The 22311-nt window shown below is 46.3% G+C and overlaps 1 protein-coding gene across 1 annotated transcript in view; it reads left to right on the top strand.

Annotated features, from left to right (window-relative positions):
* The window catches only part of LOC121572292 (collagen alpha-2(VIII) chain-like), a 112669-nt gene extending 97610 nt beyond the window's left edge, over positions 1-15059 (top strand). The window contains exon 3 of the mRNA XM_041884317.2: positions 10385-15059. Within this exon, the coding sequence (XP_041740251.1) occupies positions 10385-12291 (1907 nt within the window). The 3' untranslated portion in view covers positions 12292-15059. The remainder of the gene's footprint in view (positions 1-10384) is intronic.
* Positions 15060-22311: the final 7252 nt, after the last annotated feature.

A 22311-nucleotide genomic window follows, 5' to 3' on the forward strand; every position in this document is an offset into this window, starting at 1 on the left:
AATTCTGAAGAACCTTAGATGCCATGTTTAGAACTCCACACCTAACTCAAAGGTTATTTATCGGGCAAGTGTTCTCAGAGGAGCCTTATGAGCTGAGGAAGAACCATTTAAGAACCTTTTTTTTCAGTGTACTAGAGGAGAGGGGGTGGGGAGAGAAAGTGGAAGAGAGTAGAGGGAGAAGGAAATTGGAAATGGGATGGTTGGTAATAGGTATATGTTGATGATGACAGAGCCAGAGAGAATGTTACATTCCCCGACTGTGAAAATGAGGGTCAGAATGTACCTCACTTCTAGGAAAACAGAGAGATAAATTAGATTAAAGAAAGAAGCCAATGCTCCCCGTATCTTTCATTGTCGACAGAGAGAGTTCAAAGTTCAGCATTTTGATTACAATGATTAGCATGTGCATGATATAACTGTAAGCAAAGCAATTATGCTCTTCCCTAATGTCTTACAAATTGTGAGGTCAGATAGAGTTCTCCCACTGTTCAACTCAATATAGCCTCCCAATATACCCTGCTTTGTTATAACAGTCTTTACCAGAATATTATCACCTTCACAAGATATTGATCCATCCAAATCCACTGTCTTTGTCTTGTATTTAAATCCCAATTGAGGTTGGCAGTAACATCTCACTGCTTCTCCCAGATGGCCAGTAGCATCTCACTGCTTCTCCCACATGGCCAGTAGCATCTCACTGCCTCTCCCAGATGGCAAGTAGCATCTCACTGCCTCTCCCAGATGGCCAGTAGAATCTCACTGCCTCTCCCAGATGGCAAGTCGCATCTCACTGCCTCTCCCAGATGGCAAGTAGCATCTCACTGCCTCTCCCAGATGGCCAGTAGAATCTCACTGCCTCTCCCAGATGGCAAGTAGCATCTCACTGCCTCTCCCAGATGGCCAGTAGAATCTCACTGCCTCTCCCAGATGGCAAGTAGCATCTCACTGCCTCTCCCAGATGGCAAGTAGCATCTCACTGCCTCTCCCAGACGGCCAGTAGCATCTCACTGCCTCTCCCAGATGGCCAGTAGCATCTCACTGCCTCTCCCAGATGGCCAGTAGCATCTCACTGCCTCTCCCAGAAGGCAAGTAGAATCTCACTGCCTCTCCCAGATGGCAAGTAGCATCTCACTGCCTCTCCAAGATGGCCAGTAGCATCTCACTGCCTCTCCCAGACGGCCAGTAGCATCTCACTGCCGCTCCCAGACGGCCAGTAGCATCTCACTGCCTCTCCCAGACGGCCAGTAGTATCTCACTGCCTCTCCCAGATGGCCAGTAGAATCTCACTGCCACTCCCAGATGGCAAGTAGCATCTCACTGCCTCTCCCAGATGGCAAGTAGCATCTCACTGCCTCTCCCAGACGGCCAGTAGCATCTCACTGCCGCTCCCAGACGGCCAGTAGCATCTCACTGCCTCTCCCAGATGGCCAGTAGAATCTCACTGCCTCTCCCAGATGGCCAGTACTATTGCTTGGATCAAGGCACCTCATGATCTATATAATTAGGACAAATATCCAAACACGGGTTCATAAGGACAAACTACTAGTAGGACAAAATATCATCCGAGACATTTACAAAAACCACCCATACAGAGAAGAAAACAGTATATCCATTTCTCCCTCAACTACATCCAGGTTGTATATTTGATATGGAGGCCATCCCAGATCGAGACAGGACAGACACATATATTTGTGTAGTAAAGCCTGTGCCTTATTTGTCCTTGGTGGGCAGTAAAAAGACTGTGCGGAGACTGTGGCTCTTTGCTCTCTCTGGGTCTAGTAGGACTTGGCAGGTCTTCACTAGATCTGATGAGGCTCTGATTGCCCACTGTTTACTGAGCTCCGCTGGGCTCCGCTAGGCTCTGCACAGTGTGTGTGTGTGTTTGTGTGTGTGTGTGTGTGTGTGTTTGTGTGTGTGTTTGTGTGTGTGTGTGTGTGTGTGTGTGTTTGTGTGTGTGTTTGTGTGTGTGTGTGTGTGTGTGTGTTATGCTCTGGTAGGCCTTGTTCCTCCCACCATCTGGTTGCCGTTACCAATGTTTTTCACTTTAGACAGGCAGGCACTGTGTTTGTGTGTGAGTAGCCTCTGCCAAGACCCCAACAACCGGATGTTCTGGTTTTCAGGGGAAATGGAAAGAGAGCCTGTGACGGGACTTCCGCTTTTGGACGTTAAAGGTGCAATATGCAGAAATTGCTCTGCCATTTCCTGTTTGCTAAAATACTAATAGTTCTCCTAATTTCAGTTTATGTGATAAAATAAGCAATGTATAGCGTAGAGCAGTGGTCACTAACCGGTCGATCGCGATCGACTGGTCGATCTCCAAGGCATTCCTAGTCGATCTCCAAACATAATAATAAAGCCTTGCGTTCATATACTTTTTTATTTGTTTCGCGCTGTTGGCGGTAGGCAGCCCTAGCACCGCGAAGGCAAAGTGTTCGCATATTTTTTTTCTTCTGTGATATCCAATTGGTAGTTACAGTTTTGTCCCATCGCTGCAACTCCCGTACGGACTCGGGAGAAGCGAAGGTCGAGAGCCATGCATCCTCCGAAACACGACCCTGCCAAGTCGCACTGCTTCTTGACACACTGCTCACTTAACCCGGAAGCCTGCTGCACCAATGTGTCAAAGGAAACACCATACAACTGCCGTCCGAAGTCAGCATGCATGCACCCGGCCCGCCACAAGGAGTCGCTAGAGTTTGATGGGACAAGGAAATCCCGGCCGGACAAACCCTCCACTAACCCGGACGACGCTGGGCCAAACCCTCCCCTAACCCGGACGACGCTGGGCCAAACCCTCCCCTAACCCGGACGACGCTGGGACAATTGTGCGCCACTTCATGGGTCTCCCATGACACAGCCTGGGATTGAACCCAGGTCTGTAGTGATGCCTCTAGCGCTGTGATGCAGAGCCTTAGACCGCTGCGCCTCTTGGGAGGCCTCTCGGCCTGCATTTTGACTCAGAAAGTGATCTTGACTCAGAAAAGGTTGGTGAACACTGGTGTATCGAATCATTGTACCATGTAAAACGCTATAAAATATATTTTCAATAACCAAAAATATTGTATTTCCAACTGTTTGAAGCTTGGTGTACAAAACCGAAAGCAAAAACAAAACTTAAGAACGGGAAGCATAGAAATAGCGCACATAGAACAGATCTACCACTTCATAGACTTCCTTCTAATGATAATGACAGATCTATAACTCACATGTCTATGTGAATTTGGTCAGGTAGCCCAAAAAGTTACATACTGCAGCTTTAACAAGACACCACTTCATCTTAACTCCTCCTTCACATTTACTGGATAGGTTGAACAGTGCAGAAGAGAACCTCCTCCGACAGTTTGATTTTCTTCTCGTCAAGAAAGGGCTCTGAACAAAAAAATATAAGCAACTTGTAAAGTGTTGGTCTCATGTTTCATGAGCTGAAATAAAAGATCCCAGAAATGTTCCATAAGCTGTGATGTCACGAGAGGCTGTGTCCTGGAGGGACGTTACATCCCCCTGAGGTGGCTGCAAACCCAGACAGCTATGGCTCCATCTGCTGGTATGGTCGGGAACTCCACCCCTCTATGGCCAATCTTCCCACGCAGCTGAAACAAATGAGGAGCTGATGAGCTGAAGGTTTGGGGAAGGGAAGAGACACAGTCTCCAACCTGGGCTCTCTGGAGGACAAGAGTGCTGCACGTCCACTTCCATGGGGAATATAAGGATTTGGAGATACTTACCTTTGGGAAATACTCACCTTTGGATATATGCACCTGTGGAAATACGTGAGAGACATTTTGGAAGGACTTTTTTGCTGGGTTGGCCACTAGCTGCAACGTGGACTACAGTAAGGCCGGGGAAAAGTTATCTGAGCGAGTGAGAATTATGATTTTGGATGTGGAAGAGACATCCCTGAACTGTTAACCCTTAAAGAGCCACAAGAGAACATAATTTTGTTATATTTTCGTTAATTTCCCAAGACCTATAATAAAATCCTTGTTTTGTTTGAACCTTGTCTCCTTGCACTACTTGAGCAATCCCGCTGAAAGCTGTGTAGCCTCTCGTGACGTCACAGATGGTGGAGAATACGGGCACGCTCAAGCGTTAATAGTGCATGTCAGAGGAGGATACCGAAGGTTTGATCACCCAGTTTTCCAAGTTGGCCGTAGGCTCCCCCGCCGACTGAAATGGAGGACATATTGAAAGCCCTTGTTGCTGGCCAGCAAGCCCAGATGCAAGCAAACGTGGCTCTCTTGGAGGAGCAAAAGAAAGCCAACCTTCTGAAGGCAGAGGAATTGCAGTTGCAGAGACAGAGGGTGGTCCAAAATACCCGCCCAATAAAGGCAAGTGACTTTATATCTAAGATGGGAGCTACCGATGACATTGAGGCATACCTGCATGCATTTGAGGCCACGGCCACTAGGGAAGCCTGGCCCAAGCAACAGTGGGTTGGTCTGTTAGCCCCCTTTCTAACCGGGGAATCGCTGAATGCTGTCCGGGACCTGGGCCCTGACCAGGTTACTGACTATGATGCCCTGAAGTCTGAGATCCTCAGCAGATATGGACTCACAAAGTTTGGTATGGCCCAGCGCTTTCACGGCTGGACCTTCCAACCAGACCAACCTCCTCGGGCGCAGATGCATGAACTTGTCCGAATCGCAAGGAAATGGCTGGATCCGCAGAGGAATACAGCAGCGGCGGTGGTGGAGGCCGTTGTGGTGGATCGTTACCTCACGCGCCCTGCCTTATGAGGCAAAACGGTTCATCAGTCAACAGGCCTTGACCACGGCTGATCTGACCGTGGAAGCTGTGGAAAAGTACCAGGCCACAGCGGAGATGCTGAATGCTTCCCGAAAAGACCCCAGGAGTGCGGCCCCACCACAAATGGGAAGAACCCGTCCAAAGGACCCCCAAGGTCGCGAACCCAGCCACGTCAGGACTTATCCCGGCTCCAGGGGGAGCCAGAAACCAGGCGGGTCCAAGAAGAGTACACCAGGAGGGGGAAACTCGACAGTGTTACCGGTGTGGGGAGATGGGACATATCTCCTGGCAGTGTGGGAAACCAGCCGATGAACCTATGCCCACTGCGGAGTCCTCCAGCTCAGCACCCACACACCATTTTGCCTCGCTCTTGGGAGTCGTAGATGGCGGCCCAGATCGACCCCCCACCTGCCCGGTAACTGTGAATCACCATGATGTGGAGGCCTTACTGGATTCTGGTAGCCGGGCCACCCTGGTGCGTAAGGATTTGGTGGGCCCAACGTGTCTGACCCCGGGGAAAGTCCTCCCAGTTTCCTGTGTCCATGGGGACACCAGAGAATACCCCATTACTGAACTTACAATGACCAGCACACGGGGAACCATACACACGACGGCGGGGGTGGTTGATTCCCTCCCCGTCCCTGTCCTAATTGGACGAGACTGCCCAGCCTTTTACCCACTCTGGAGAGAGTCTCAGGAGAGGATAACCCGAGTACCTCGGAAACGGAGAGGCAAGACTCATCCTGGGAAGGCTCCGGTGCAATCCTCCGATTACTCACTCCCGCCCGGGCTCTGATAGGGATGGCAGGTGCCCAGACCGACACAGAGACGGAGCTACAGAATCTGGACAAGGAACTGTCTGGTCTGAAGGCGACCGCTGAGAGGTATCGTTTGTTAAAGCAACAGTTAGACATGAAGACAGAAGAGTTAGATATCCTCCAGGCTAAACTCCAACAGAGCTCCTTCCATAAGCAACAGGAGGAGCTGGAGAGGCTGCGCAGGACCATCGAGGAGTGTGAGGAGACCCTGCGCAGTAGTAAGGAGGTCCAGAAGAAGGCAGAGGAGAAGTACAAGGTGTTGGAGAACAAGATGAAGAATGCGGAGGCAAAGAGAGAGAAGGAACTGAAAGCTGCTCAACAGAAGCTAAACTCTGCTAAAACCAAGGCTGATGCGTTCAGTAAGAAACTCAAGGAGAGACAACAGGAGGCTGAGTCCCTGGTCCTAGAGGTGGAGGAGTTGAAGAGAGAGCAGGCTGGCAAGCACCACGGCAATGCGGACGCCCTCTCCCGGCGTGATGCCTTCTTCGCTGCCTTTACCCGACGAGGACGTCGGTCCCGAGGAGGGGATGTGTGATGTCACGAGAGGCTGTGTCCTGGAGGGACGTTACATCCCCCTGAGGTGGCTGCAAACCCAGACAGCTATGGCTCCATCTGCTGGTATGGTCGGGAACTCCACCCCTCTATGGCCAATCTTCCCACGCAGCTGAAACAAATGAGGAGCTGATGAGCTGAAGGTTTGGGGAAGGGAAGAGACACAGTCTCCAACCTGGGCTCTCTGGAGGACAAGAGTGCTGCACGTCCACTTCCATGGGGAATATAAGGATTTGGAGATACTTACCTTTGGGAAATACTCACCTTTGGATATATGCACCTGTGGAAATACGTGAGAGACATTTTGGAAGGACTTTTTGCTGGGTTGGCCACTAGCTGCAACGTGGACTACAGTAAGGCCGGGGAAAAGTTATCTGAGCGAGTGAGAATTATGATTTTGGATGTGGAAGAGACATCCCTGAACTGTTAACCCTTAAAGAGCCACAAGAGAACATAATTTTGTTATATTTTCGTTAATTTCCCAAGACCTATAATAAAATCCTTGTTTTGTTTGAACCTTGTCTCCTTGCACTACTTGAGCAATCCCGCTGAAAGCTGTGTAGCCTCTCGTGACGTCACAAAGCATTAAAACCTTATTTCTCAAAAATGTTGTGCACAAATTTGTTTACATCCCTGTTAGTGAGCATTTCTCCTTTGCCAAGATATTCCATCCACCTGACAGGTGTGGCATATCAAGAAGCTGATTAAACAGCATGATCATTACACAGGTGCACCTTGTGCTGGGGACAATAAAAGGCCACTGTAAAATGTGCAGTTTTGTCTAACAACACAATGCCACAGATGTCTCAAGTTTTGAGGGAGCGTGCAATTGGCATGCTGACTGCAGGAATGTCCACCAGAGCTGTTGCCAGATAAGTGAATGTTCATTTGTCTACCATAAGCCGCTTTCCAACATCATTTTAGAGATAATTTGGCAGTCCGTCCAACCGGCCTCACAACCGCAGACCACGTGTAACCACGCCAGTCCAGGGCTTCCATATCCGGCTTCTTCACCTGTGGGATCGTCTTAGACCAGCCACACGGACGGCTGATGAAACTGTGGGTTTGCACAACCAAACTGTCAGAAACCGTCTCAGGGAAGCTCATCTGCGTGCTCATCGTCCTCACCAGGGTCTTGACCTGACAGCAGTTCGGTGTCGTAACCGACTTCAGTGGGAAAATGCTCACCTTCTATGGCCACTGGCACGCTGGAGAAGTGTGCTCTTCACGGATGAATCCCATTTTCCACTGTACCGGGCAGATGGCAGACAAGGTGTATGGCGTTGTGTGGGCGAGCGGTATCCTGATGTCAACGTTGTGAACAGAGTGCCCCATGGTGGCGGTGGGGTTATGGTATGGGCAGGCATAAGCTACGGACAACAAACACAATTGCATTTTACCAATTTAAATGCACAGAGATACCATGACGAGATCCTGAGGCTCATTGTCGTGCTATTCATCCACCGCCATCACCTCATGTTTCAGCATGATAATGCACAGCCCCATGTCGCAAGGATCTATACACAATTCCTGGAAGCTGAAAACTTCCCAGTTCTTCCATGGTCGACATACTCACCAGACATGTCACCCATTAAGCGTTCTTGGGATGCTCTGGATCGACGTGTACGACAGCATGTTCCAGTTCCCGCCAATATCCAACAACTTCGCACAGCCATTGAAGGGGAGTGGGACAACATTCCATAGGCCACAATCAACAGCCTGATCAACTCTATGTGAAAGAGATGTGTTGCGCTGCATGAGGCAAATGGTGGTCACACCAGATACTGACTGGTTTTCTGATCCACGCCCCTACCTTTTTTTAAAGGTATCTGTGACCAACAGATGCATATCTGTATTCCCAGTCAAGTGAAATCCACAGATTAGGGCCTAATGAATGTATTTCAATTGACTGATTTTCTTATATGAACTGTAACTCAGTAAAATCGTCGAAATTGTTGCATGTTGCGTTTATTTTACACCTGCTACATTAAGTTAGTATGTGAGAGATGGAGAGAGAGAGAGAGAGAGAGAGAGAGAGAGAGAGAGAGAGAGAGAGAGAGAGAGAGAGAGAGAGAGAGAGAGAGAGAGAGAGAGAGAGAGAGAGAGAGAGACAGAGAGAGAGAGAGAGAGAGAGAGAGAGAGAGAGAGAGAGAGAGAGAGAGAGAGAGAGAGAGAGAGAGAGAGACAGAGAGAGAGAGAGAGAGAGAGAGAGAGAGAGGGAGAATGAGCGCGAGAGAGAGAGAGAAAGAGAGAGAGAGAGAGAGAGAGAGAGACGAGAGAGAGAGAGAGAGAGAGAGAGAGAGAGAGAGAGAGAGAGAGAGAGAGAGAGAGAGAGACAGAGAGAGAGAGAGAGAGAGAGAGAGAGAGGGAGAATGAGCGCGAGAGAGAGAGAGAAAGAGAGAGAGAGAGAGAGAGAGAGAGAGAGAGAGAGAGAGAGAGAGGGGAGAGAGAGAGAGAGAGAGAGAGCATCGGATTCTACTGATGTTTGTGAATGAATGTCTCCGCCTATGCCTCCATCCCTCCCTTTCAATTCAATTCAAAGGACTTTATTTCTCTCTCTCTCTCTCTCTCTCTCTCTCTCTCTATGTTGTTATGTAATGTGTTAGTAAGAGTGCTTGTAGACATGTTCATCTCACAATGTTTCCCCCCACTGTGGAGCTAAATAAACAGTAGCCTAACGACCAGTGGTTTCTCTGTCAGCTTCCCACAACCAAACACGCCCCCAGCTACTGTATGTACCATATTCCTTGTCGAGTCCCTTTTGTGCCGAGAGTCACTCAACATATTGTAGATCAGTACATTCTATGGGGGACAAGGGCCCCTAGCTGCCTCAAAACAATTTCCTTCCATGACAGGCACATTTTCAATAACTCACCATGAAACAATGTTTGACAAAAAGCATTTCCAGCAGTCAAAATCTAAGAAAATTCCTGAGGAGGATGTCCATTCCTATGTCCATGAACATACTTCATCTGAAGTTTTGACATGAGATGCCAGCATAAAGCAGGCCTATACCCTGCTTTTAGAGTTTAATGATGGAACGGGATCAACAAGTGGTAGCCTACATCAGCTAATCTATTCTACTATGGATTCATGCTTGTTGTTGTCTTTCCACGTCTTATGGAGCGTTGTGTAAATGACATGCAGCTACCACCACCTAGTGGAGGTAATTTGTATTACCTCTTGCACAATTGCAATAGGCCCAGGTGGAAACATTTACATTTACATTTACGTCATTTAGCAGACGCTCTTATCCAGAGCGACTTACAAATTGGTGCATTCACCCTATAGCCAGTGGGATAACCACTTTACAATAAAAATTGTTTATTTATTTTTATTTTATTTTTATTTTTTGGGGGTAGAAGGATTACTTTATCCTATCCCAGGTATGACACAATAGTTATTATCTGTATTTGAGTTAATTTAAGTAAAAATTAGCCAGCAAATCAACAGAAATTCCAATCTAGTTTATTTTGATGATGTTTAATAAGTGTATGTCAAAATACACATTTCTCATGAACAATGACAGGACAGACGAATGGGATTATTATTGCTGTCAATCCCAGTTCTAAACTCCTGGTGGCTACTTAATGGTGTTTACTTAACCCTCATACCAAAGCACGTGTTCATTTAAGCTACTGTAGCTCAAAGTTTGTCGGAAGAAAAAACAGTTCAGCCTTGCTTCAATGTTATAATTTTTTTTGCCAACTTCCTACTAGATCAGCTAGTCCAATATTCAACACCCTAAAGGAAGACCTAACCTGGGTACTGTCCCTGAATTCACTACATCATAGTCTTGCCAAACAAAACTAATTAGACAATGACAAGAATTTGGCAAAGCAGATGCACACTGGCACTAACGTAGAACCATATCTATACAGTATTCACTGTAGGTTTTTCAATTCCGTTTACTGTGTCTTGAACGGAATGCCTCTTTCAATCAACTGTAAAATCAATTACAGGTTCTTGCAAATCCAGGGTTATTGAGTGCTGTCTTAAGGACATATTTACAAAGCTTTTGTTCCACTATTTACAGAGCCAAGTCACTGAAAACTGGTGCTATGTCCCAAACGGCACCTTATTTACCTTAGGGCACTGGTCAAAAGTAGTGCAGTATATAGGGAATTTGGGATGCATTTGGGATGTCATTTGGGACGCAACCATGGATATTTGTAATTTTTCATACTTTAAGATGAATGTTGTAAGATAATGAAGGATTTCAAAGGGGATGAACAGGTAATCACATGATCTTCCATTTTCTCCTACAGACATGCCACCCATGATGGACGTAAAGGGTGTGCCAGGGCTCCAAGGAAAACCTGGACCCAGAGGCCCAACTGGGCCATCAGGACTTCCGGGAAAACCAGGACTGGGAAAACCAGGTCTCAATGGCCTGCCTGGGCCTCAGGGGCCTCCAGGCTTTCCGGGCATTGGGAAGCCCGGACTTCCGGGTCTCCCAGGAAAGGAGGGAATGAAGGGGATGCCTGGGAATAATGGCGAGGTTGGACTCCGGGGTGAACCAGGTCCCAGAGGACTTCCAGGTCAACCAGGTCTCCCTGGGCCAGCTGGCCTGTCTCTTAATGGCAAACCTGGCCTTCCCGGCGGGAGGGGCCAACCTGGATCTCGTGGAGAACCAGGAGAGAAAGGTGGGCCTGGAAATCCTGGGGAGCGTGGACTCAAGGGAGAGAATGGCAATGGGAAGCCTGGGTTGCCAGGAACCAGGGGCCCCAACGGACTCATGGGCCTCCCAGGGCCAGCTGGTAACCAGGGTGTGGGAAAACCAGGACTTAACGGGCTTCCTGGTCCGTCTGGGCCTAAAGGAGACCAGGGGCTCCCAGGAGGAATAGGAGAGCCAGGGGAGGCTGGCAGTCCAGGGCCGCAAGGCCAGCCAGGGCCCGTCGGATTGGGCAAGCCTGGTAAAGATGGATTGCCTGGAGGACCAGGTCAACTTGGGCCTAAAGGTGAGGCAGGGCAGAGGGGTTCTTCAGGGTTTCCTGGAACTCCTGGCTACGGCAAACCTGGTCTACCAGGGACAAAGGGAGACAAGGGCCTTTTCGGGGGACCAGGCGTCCCTGGAGATAAAGGGGAGCCTGGGATGAAGGGGCAGCCAGGAGACATGGGCCCAGATGGACAGCCAGGACCACCAGGAATACAGGGCCCCATGGGGCTTTCAGGAAAACACGGCATGCCTGGCCTGAAGGGAGAGTTGGGTCCGCAGGGGCATCCAGGTCTGCCAGGGATCAGAGGGGACCAGGGTCCCAGTGGTCTGTCTGGAAAACCCGGCATTCCTGGAGACAAAGGCCTCCCGGGCCCTAACGGGTCTATCGGAAAACCTGGGCCCAAAGGCGAGGCGGGGCACATAGGCCTGCCAGGAAACCCAGGTCTTTTAGGCAATCCTGGACCAAAAGGGGAGTCTGGGTTCGTTGGGTCTCCAGGACCAAGAGGCCAGTCTGGTATCCCTGGTCTACAGGGGCCTTCAGGGCCAATGGGGCCACAGGGTATCCCAGGTCTGAAGGGCGAACCTGGGCTGCCGGGTCTTCCAGGGCTGGGCAAGCTCGGAGAAAAGGGAGTTCCAGGTCCCCAAGGTCCCCCAGGAAAGCCAGGCAACTCTGGACTCAATGGCAACCCCGGCCCCCCTGGGCCACCTGGGCCCCCTGGCCCTGCAGGAAATGGACAAACCGTGGTGGCTGGGCTAACGGATTCAGGGCTGGGCGGGGACGAGGTACCAGACGGGAGGTACGGAAAACCACAGTTTGGCAGTGCAGATCTCTCCACCACCGTGGCACCCGCGTTTACCGCCATCCTCACTACGGCCTTCCCTCCCTCTGGGATGCCCATCAAGTTTGACAGGACCCTGTACAACGGGCAGAATGCCTACAACCCCGCCACCGGTATCTTCACCAGCCCCATGTCCGGAGTCTACTACTTTGCCTACCACGTGCATGTAAAGGGACTCAGTCTGTGGGTGGCGCTGTACAAGAACAATGTTCCAGCCACATACACCTACGATGAGTACAAGAAGGGCTACATGGACCAGGCGTCCGGTAGCGCCGTGCTTGAGCTGAAGGAGAACGACCAGGTGTGGATGCAGATTCCCTCGGATCAGGCTAACGGGCTCTACTCCACCGAATACATCCACTCGTCCTTCTCAGGGTTCCTGCTCTGTCCCACATAACGCCCTGCTAGTCAACTATCCCCTAGGGTGCCCCCTGGTGTCCCCATATCATAACACCGGCAGCCATAACATAATAACACCACCTGTTATTCAACATCAACAACGACAGAAAATACTTTGTGAACGGAAGATGGAAAGAGTTAAAAAGCAGGAGAAGGATACTTCATGCTGTGCTCTGTGTTTTTATCTCTTTCTTTCAAATGTCTGTTCATTTTGTTTTGTTTATGTTTTTTTAGCTTATATTATTATTATTATTGTCATAATTGTTATTATTATTATTTTGTCGTCGTTGTCAGTATTGTTGTTGTTTATTAGATTCAGACTATTAAGTGCCTTACTTTGTCATGTCTAAGTAACAGTTATTATGCTGTGTTCATAACCAAGTGGGAAGGTGGTAAATACCAGTTGGATGCAATCACGTGCTTTGAACTCGTTGAGAAACACTGATTGGTTAATGGCCAACAAGCTGCGTCAACCATAAATTAAAAGTACAGCTATTATGCTTGTAAAAAATTATAGTGTTTAAAAACCATATTAATAGCTTGCTTTTTATAAATAATGTTTTGTTGTTGCATTTAACTGCCAAAAATGCTGTTATCATTTCCTTAGTAGTTGACATCAGAGGTCAGCATGTGGGAGAAGTCGGAGCTCAGAGATGATAGACGAGTTTCCCACTAGTAATTTCCAGTTGGAGGGGCATGCAAGTGGATTTTTCCCAGTCGTATGTGGTAAATACCACCTTCCCACTTGGTTATGAATGCAGCATTAGACCTACCCACGTGACTGCACATCCTACCCAAATGCTCTGACATCAGTAGGATGACATTGTCAGACCCTGGGGCTCTGATTGGCTCCCCTGGCTGCAGTCACTTCCTGCACAAAAACCTCCCACTTCCTCCCATGTGCGTGTCCTTCCTATTTAAATCAATATTTCACATAAAGATTTACCATTACACATGCAGTATGAAGAATGTATTCAATACGTGAAATAATATCCAATACTTTTCACTTTACTTTTTATTTTTACCTGTTATAGGGATTGATGGATCATTGTTTATCAGTATGCTCTGATGTTTTGACAGTCAACTTCCAGTTGTCTGCTGGATGCTAATTTCCTGTTTTCTATGAGAGGCCGGTGCTGAAAGCATTGCTGGTCATACTAGAAGCTGACGGTTTTTGGATCATGGCTATTACTTGATCAATAAGAAGTCATTGCTGTACCCAACTTGTGTAGATCCACACAAATCAGGGGACATATAGAGATTGTAAAACCCCCTTAGCTGTATACAAAATCTGTAAGTAACCATGCTTTCACCCTTTTTTCCCCTTCTGTGAAAAAGCATCAATATACAAACCAGTAACCTAAAAAATGATACATACTGTATATAGAACACATTAAATAGACAAAGAAATACATCTATAAATAAATAAATGTGTAAGTTAATCATTATATTAATAAATACATATGCGTCAGCTAATGGACAGAAAGTGTGGGCCAAATGCATTTAGGATCAATGCCATGTTTCCCTGCATCGATCCATTCTGTGGGTATTCCCCTTTACCACGTGCACTGCAGCTCCCATGTCACCCTCATTACGTGCTCTATGGCACACATATACCGATGACATCACTGCTTTTTGTGCCCGCTAACGCCATGGCTGCGGCCGAACAATCAATGCACTGGTGCCTTTCACATTAACATTTAGAGTGAACATTCTGAGGGATAGCTCACATTAAAAGCCTCATCCTGTCTACAAACTACAAATCTGTCAGCATTTCACAAATCAACAACTGGCTAGAGGCCATCCAACCTGTTTCTACAGAATAACCCTTTCAAGGTTCAGATCAAACCCAATGGGTGCAGTTCAGATGATCTCCTAAATTGTACACAACGTATTTGGTGCTATAGTTATTATCTCATTGTGTTGATAAACGTACAGTAACAATTTAGAATCCTCCGTAAGCCTCAGTATAACATAAAGGCTATCCATTCATTTTCCACCTAAAGATACATCCACAACTAAAATGGTTTATCCGTTGCTTGGTTTGATGGAACATCTGGTGTTGCCACAGGATATTCTTAGCGGAAGTCTTCTGACAGAATATGAAAGAAGGTTAACATTCGGAAATGAGCATGCATGAATCTCCATAATAAGTAAAGGGAGAGAGAGAGAGAGAGGCCCTGTGTTTGTGAAATCGTCATTGCATAACAGTTAACATGATTCTGTTATTTCTGGGAGAAACGGTGGGACAAAGGTGAGAATGGTGTTTGCTGTGTGAGTTCTCCTAGTGCAGTTCAGTGTTTGTGTCTGTATCTATTTTTTATTTTACTCCCAGCCGTTAACACTTCACCTGGGTGACAGATCAACTGCAGAGACCATGGACCATACTTTCTGGGTCATTTGGGAACATGCACTTCTAGTCAATATTCCACCACAGTTTTGAATTGATGATCTGATGCTGTTCAAATAGGATGTGTGTGTCTTCACGAAGGTTAACTAAATGTACATGTATGGCCCTATAGCTTGGGCAATGTCGCAAAGAGAATAATTTGGTTTGGTAGTAGTAGTGGGCTACACATCATGCAAAGAGGAGAAACGTCAAATAGAGACGTGGGAAATGTATTGAAAGTAAGACGAAAGTAATGTTGGAATAAAAACATAAAAGAACTGAGGGTAGACATGGGAGAAATTGGGACGGAATGAACGGGACAATCTATCTTGAAGACCTTCATTTTCCAGTGACCTTGGGCTCAAGGTTACATCATACAGTATATCACACTTCCTCGCTGTAAGTTCATTGAAGGGGCATCAGATAGTATGTTTTCCATCATTAGATCTATTTACCACTGGTCATAATTGGTGAGAATACACCATTTAGACTGCCCTGATTCTATTCATGGTGGATATAGCAGAACATTAGGTAGCACCCATTTATTATCCTAGATTTTGAGTTATCTTTCTATAACACTACCCAAGAGTATAAGTTGTATTTAGATTAGAACCTCAGGCCAACGTTCAATCAAAAATGGGTATCCAGGTTCCTGGGGTAAACAATAAGTATAATGCATGTAGCGTTATTGCTCTGTTGTCTGCATATTAATCCAAACATGCTGTACTGCTGTGCCTGAAGAATGATGTTTTTGACTTATCCTGGAGAAACGGTCATCGGTTTTGACTGAGTAGAGCCTCGTGTTTCACATTCAGTATTTTAGGTTTATGTAATGCAATCTCACTAGTCTCTGTGCCCCTTTTCCTCTCATCAGAACCTGAACATTAAGCAAAGTTTGACTATCATTATTGTTGTGTGAGTCTACTAGACAATTCAAGACTCGTTCTTTTGCCTTGCAAAAGTATTCATCCCCCTTGGCGTTTTTTTCTATTTTGTTGCATTACAACCTGTAATTTAAATGGATTTTTATATGGATTTCATGTAATGGACATACACAAAATAGTCCAAATTGGTGAAGTGAAATGAAAAAAAATAACTTGTTACAAAAAATTATAAAAAATAAATAACTGAAAAGTGGTGCGTGCATATGTATTCACCCCCTTTGCTATGAAGCCCCTAAATAAGATCTGGTGCGACCAATTACCTTCATAAGTCACATAATTAGTTAAATAAAGTCCACGTGTGTGCAATCTAAGTGTTACATGATCTGTCACATGATCTCAGTATATATACACCTGTTCTGAAAGGCCCCAGAGACTGCAACACCACTAAGCAAGGGGCACCACCAAGCCAGCGGCACCATGAAGACCAAGGAGCTCTCCAAACAGGTCAGGGACAAAGTTGTGGAGAAGTACAGAAACTTTGAACATCCCACGGACCACCATTAAATCCATTATTTAAAAATGGAAAGAATATGGCACCACAACAAACCAAGAGAGACCCGCCCACCAAAACTCACAGACCAGGCAAGGAGGGCATGAATCAGAGAGGCAACAAAGAGACCAAAGATAACCCTGAAGGAGCTGCAAAGCTCCACAGCGGAGATTGGAGTATCTGTCCATAGGACCACTTTAAGCCATACACTCCCCAGAGCTGGGCTTTACGGAAGAGTGGCCAGAAAAAAAGCCATTGCTTAAAGAAAAGAATAAGTAAAACACGTTTTGTGTTCACCAAAAGCCATGTGGGAGACTCCCCAAGCATATGGAAGAAGGTACTCTGGTCAGATGAGACTAAAACTGAGCTTTTTGGCCATCAAGGAAAACGCTATGTCTGGCACAAACCCAACACCTCTCATCACACCGAGAACACCACCCCCACAGTGAAGCATGGTGGTGGCAGCATCATGCTGTGGGGATGTTTTTCATCAGCAGGGACTGGGAAACTGGTCAGAACTGAAGGAATGATGGATGGCTCTAAATACAGGGAAATTCTTGAGGGAAACCTGTTTCAGTCATCCAGAGATTTGAGACTGGGGACAGAGGTTCACCATCCAGCAGGACAATGACCCTAAGCATACTGCTAAAGCAACACTCGAGTGGTTTAATGGGAAACATTTAAATGTCTTGGAATGGCCTAGTCAAAGCCCAGACCTCAATTCAATTGAGAATCTGTGGTATGACTTAAAGATTGCTGTACACCAGCGGAACCCATCCAACTTGAAGGAGCTGGAGCAGTTTTGCCTTGAAGAATGGGCAAAAATCCCAGTGGCTAGATGTGCCAAGCTTATAGAGACATACCCCAAGACACTTGCAGCTGTAATTGCTGCAAAAGGTGGCTCTACAAAGTACTGACTCTGGGGGGTGTGAATAGTTATGCACGCTCAAGTTTTCTGTCTTTTTGTCTTATTTCTTGTTTGTTCCACACACACAAATATTTTGCATCTTCAAAGTTATAGGCATGTTGTGTAAATCAAAATTATACAAACCCCCCAAAAATATATTTTAATTCCAGGTTGTAAGGCAACAAAATAGGAAAAATGCCAATTGGGTGAATACTGTATATCAGACATTTGGAATGCCGTCTTTGGAGTGTTGTGGATAGACTATTACTCTCCTTTTTGTCTATTCTTTGTCATAGACAAAGTCACTTGGTTGCAGAGTTTGCAGTGCGTGTGCAAATAATATTTCCCAATGTACTGCCTTGATCATAAACTGATTAGACTTGTTTTCTATTCAATGATTTAAAAAAAAAATATATATATATATATATTTAAAAAATACGCCTTGCTTCGGTTTTAAGGGATATTTGTTTGTTATAGTTTGGAGATAGATACAAATGGGCATTTCCATTTGCACATGACATTAATGAAGATGTATTTATACATTTGTGATAATTTAACAGTAACGTCAAAACCGACCACCGAACCCTAGATGGTGTAAATGGTATTTAACAGCATTGAACGAGTTAAGAGCATTTAGAACACATAGTTAGCCTTCTAGCATTGTTCATGAAGGACTATTTTTGTGGATAAAAAAAATTAATGTTTTTGTGTAATGTACAATGTATCAACCTATAGGATTTTTTTGTCTTATACATGGCTAATGCGTGCCCTCTATGCAATAGAATATGGGTATAAAATGCACTCTTTTTGATTGAAAATGTTTTGTCTGCTTATACAAAATCTACAGTACTTGATTGTATTGATACCACATCAATAAATACTTTCTTGTATATCTGTGTTGTTTTTTTTTATTTCTAGATTCCACATCCATTTGAAACACACATCATATTTTGGATACAAATCAAATCAAATCAAATTGTATTTGTCACATACACATGTTTAGCAGATGTCATAGCGGGTGTAGCGAAATGCTTGTGCTTTTAGCTCCGACAGTGCAGTAATATCTAACAATTACACAACATATACCCAATACACACAAAAAGTAAGGAATGGGATTTAAGAATATATACATAGATGGACAAGCAATGACAGAGCGGCATGGACTAAGATACAGAATAATATTATAGAATAGAATGCAGTATATACATATGAGATGAGTAGTGCAAGATATGTAAACATTATTAAAGTGACTAGTGTTCCATTTCTTAAAGTGGCCAGTGATTTCAATAGGCAGCAGCAGCCTCTAATGTGCTAGTGATGGCTATTTAACAGTCTGATGGCCTTGAGATAGAAGCTGTTTTTCATTCTCTCAGTCCCAGCTTTGATGCACCTGTACTGACCACGCCTTCTGGATGATAGCGGGGTGAACAGGCAGTCGCTCGGGTGGTTGATGTCCTTGATGATCTTTTTGGCCTTCCTGTGACATCGGGTGCTGTATGTGTCTTGGAAGGCGGGTAGTTTGCCCCCGGTAATGCGTTCGGCAGACCGCACCACCCTCTGGAGAGCCCTGCGGTTGTGGGCGGTGCAGTTGCTGTACCAGGCGGTGATACAGCCTGACAGGATGCTCTCAATTGTGCAACTGTAAAAGTTTGTGAGGGTTTTAGGTGATAAGCCACATTTCTTCAGCCTCCTGAGGTTGAAGAGGCTCTGTTGCGCCTTCTTCACCACACTGTCTGGGTGGGTGGACCATTTCAGTTTGTCGATGATGTGTACGCCAAGGAACTTGAAGCTTTCCACCTTCTCCACTGCGGTCCCGTCCATGTGGATAGGGGGGTGCACCCTCTGCTGTTTCCTGAAGTCCACGATCATCTCCTTTGTTTTGTTGATGTTGAGGGAGAGATTTTCCTGGCACCACACTCCCAGAGCCCTCACCTCCTCCCTGTAGGCGGTCTCTTCATTGTTGGTAATCAAGCCTACTACTGTTGTGTCGTCTGCAAACTTGATGATTGAGTTGGAGGCGTGCTTGGCCACGCAGTCATGGGTGAACAGGGAGTACAGGAGTGGGCTGAGCACACACCCTTGTGGGGCCCCAGTGTTGAGGATCAGCGAAGTGAAGATGTTGTTTCCTACCTTCACCACCTGGGGGCAGCCCGTCAGGAAGTCCAGGACCCCGTTGCACAGGGCGGGATTCAGACCCAGGGCCTCGAGCTTAATGATGAGCTTGGAGGGTACTATGGTCTTACATAGGTATTCCTCTTGTCCAGATGGGATAGGTTAGTGTGCAGTGTGTTGGCAATTGCATCGTCTGTGGATCTATTGGGGTGGTAAGCAAATTGAAGTGGGTCTAGGGTGACAGGTAAGGTGGAGGTGATATGATCCTTGACTAGTCTCTCAAAGCACTTCATGATGACAGAGGTGAGTGCTACAGGACGATAGTCATTTAGTTCAGTTGACTTTGCTTTCTTGGGTACAGGAACAATGGTGGCCATCTTGAAGCATGTGGGAACAGCAGACTGGGAAAGGGAGAGATTGAATATGTCCATGAACACACCAGCCAGCTGGTCTGTGCATGCTCTGAGGACGCGGCTAGGGATGCCGTCTGGGCCGGCAGCCTTGCAGGGGTTAACACTCTTAAATGTCTTAATCACGTCGGCCATGGAGAAGGAGAGGCCACAGTCCTTGGTAGTGGGCCTCGTCAGTGGCACTGTGTTATCCTCAAAGCGGCCGAAGAAGGTGTTTAGCTTGTCTGGAAGTGAGACGTCGGTGTAGGCGACGTGGCTGGTTTTCTTTTTGTAGTCTGTGATTGTCTGTAGACCCTGCCACATACGTCTCGTGTCTGAGCCGTTGAATTGCGACTCCACTTTGTCTCTATACTGATGTTTTGCCAGTTTAATTGCCTTGCAGAGTGAGTAGCTACACAGTTTGTATTCTGCCATATTCCCAGTCACCTTGCCATGGTTGAATGCGGTGGTTCGCGCTTTCAGATTTGCGTGAATGCTGCCGTCTATCCACGGTTTCTGGTTAGGGTAGGTTTTAATAGTCACAGTGGGCACAACATCACCTATACACTTCCTGATAAACTCAGTCACCGTTTCAGTGTACATGTCTAAATTATTTTCGGAAGCTACCCGGAACATATCCCAGTCCGCGTGAAAAAAACTATCTTGAAGCGTGGATTCCGATTGGTCAGACAAGCATTGAATAGTCCTTAGCACGGGTACTTCCTGTTTGAGTTTCTGCCTATAGGAAGGGAGAAGCTAAATGGAGTCGTGGTCAGATTTGCCAAAAGGAGGGCGGGGGAGGATTTGCCGAAAGGAGGGCAATGGTCGAGGATTTTAGCAGCTCGAGTACAACAGTCGATATATTGATAGAACTTCGGCAGCCTAGTCCTCAAATTTGCTTTGTTAAAATCCCCGGCTACAATAAATGCAGCCTCAGGATATGTGGTTTCCAGTTTGCATAAGGTCCAGTGAAGTTATTTGAGAACACCCGAAGAGTATTCTCTTGGGAGATAATACGGTCGGCATTTGATTGTGAGGTATTCTAGGTCGGGTGAACAGAAGGACTCAAGTTCCTCTATGTTACTACAATTACACCATTAGTCGTTAATCATGAAACACACACCTCCGCCCTTCTGCTTCCCGGAGAGATATTTATTCCTGTTTGCGCGATGAACTGAGAGCCCATCTGGCTGGACCGATTTCGACAGAATATCCCAAGAGAGACATGTTTCCGTGAAACAGAGTATGTTACAGGCCTTGATGTCTCTCTAGAAAGAAATCCTTGCCCGTAGTTCGTCGACTTTGTTAACCAAAGACTGAACATTAGCGAGTAGAATACTTGGAAGCTGTGGATGGTGTGTGCGCCTCCTAAGTCAAACCAGCAGGCTGCTCCGAGTGCCTCTCCTCCGCCGGTGATGTTTTGGGTCAGCCGCTGGAATCAGTTCAGTTGCCCTGGGGAGTGCAAACAAAGGATCTGCTTCGGGAAAGTCGTATTTCTGGTCGTAATGCTGGTGAGTTACCACCGCTCTGATATCCAATAGTTTTTCCCAGCTGTATGTAATGATGCAAAACACTTTCTGAGCTAATAATGTAAAAAAATAATACATAAAAAAACAAAATACTGCAAAGTTTCCTAAGACCTAGTCGCGAGGCCGCCATCTTCGTCGGCGCCAGGCGCAAGGGAGTATTAGTAGTGTATGCTTACTGTATCTGGGCCTTAGTATAAAATACTATATATAGGCTATCCAATTTGCTCTCAGAATGGTATGTACTGTACCAATGAAGATATAGGCCTAAGTCACTTTGGAGAATAACCAGTAATGAGTAGGGTGTCTTTTATCTAGAAGAGACCCACCTGTGTGTATACATTTTCCATGGTCTGGTAAAGAGTTCACTAGACTGAACATAACAACCACATCTACATCCATCAAACAGACTGTGTGTTTTTTCTACAAAAACACACAGACCCATCACACACACACACACACACACACACACACACACACACACACACACATTGGAAGCAAGAGCTGCTACTGTTCACAAAAATGTCAGGTTGGGAAAAGAGGGGTGGGCTATATAGGCTGGCTGACGTGACTCACGTGACTCACAGGGAGGGTATTGCTGTGACACACTGGTCTGGACAGGAGGCCGTTGTTAATGCAGCATTCGGACAGACTTGTGCTTATTTCTGGCTAAGCTTTGATTGGTTCTCTCAAATGTTTTTTTTTATTTCCTGGGGAATTGAGACCTCATGTTGTTTGGATTTGAAAATCCAACAGTTGTATTTGAAGGGGCGGCGCTCGGGGGCTGTGTGTGGTTGTCCACGTGGGTTTGAGTGAGAACGACAGAGAGGAGAACCAATCAGGAAAAAAAGCACATCCCCTTCATTATCGACGCATCTTGCCGACAACATCAACATAGCCTTTCCAGACTGAAGTCAGGAGGACTTTGAGTTAGGTGTTAGCCAGACTATTAGCTGATCAGAAGTCAGGAGGACTTGGAGTTAGGTGTTAGCCAGACTATTAGCTGATCATAGCGAATGTATATGACGCAGGCCTAAATCAGCTACAGTAGTTAGCTAGCTAGTTAATTATGCTGTCGAAATAATATTCTAGCTATTCTTTTACTTGATTTGAGTTTGTTCTGCTGCTGACATCTGCCTCTTAATTGCCCCCTTCCCTGTACCTGACCACGAGAGATGACAACACGCAACTCAGAAGTACTTCCAAAGACGATGTAACTTTTATTGGTAATCACCACTAACGGAGGGCGCCTGTATCACCT

The sequence above is a fragment of the Coregonus clupeaformis genome, chromosome 29 (genome assembly GCF_020615455.1).
Source record: "Coregonus clupeaformis isolate EN_2021a chromosome 29, ASM2061545v1, whole genome shotgun sequence".
Classification (NCBI taxonomy): Eukaryota; Metazoa; Chordata; class Actinopteri; order Salmoniformes; family Salmonidae; genus Coregonus; species Coregonus clupeaformis.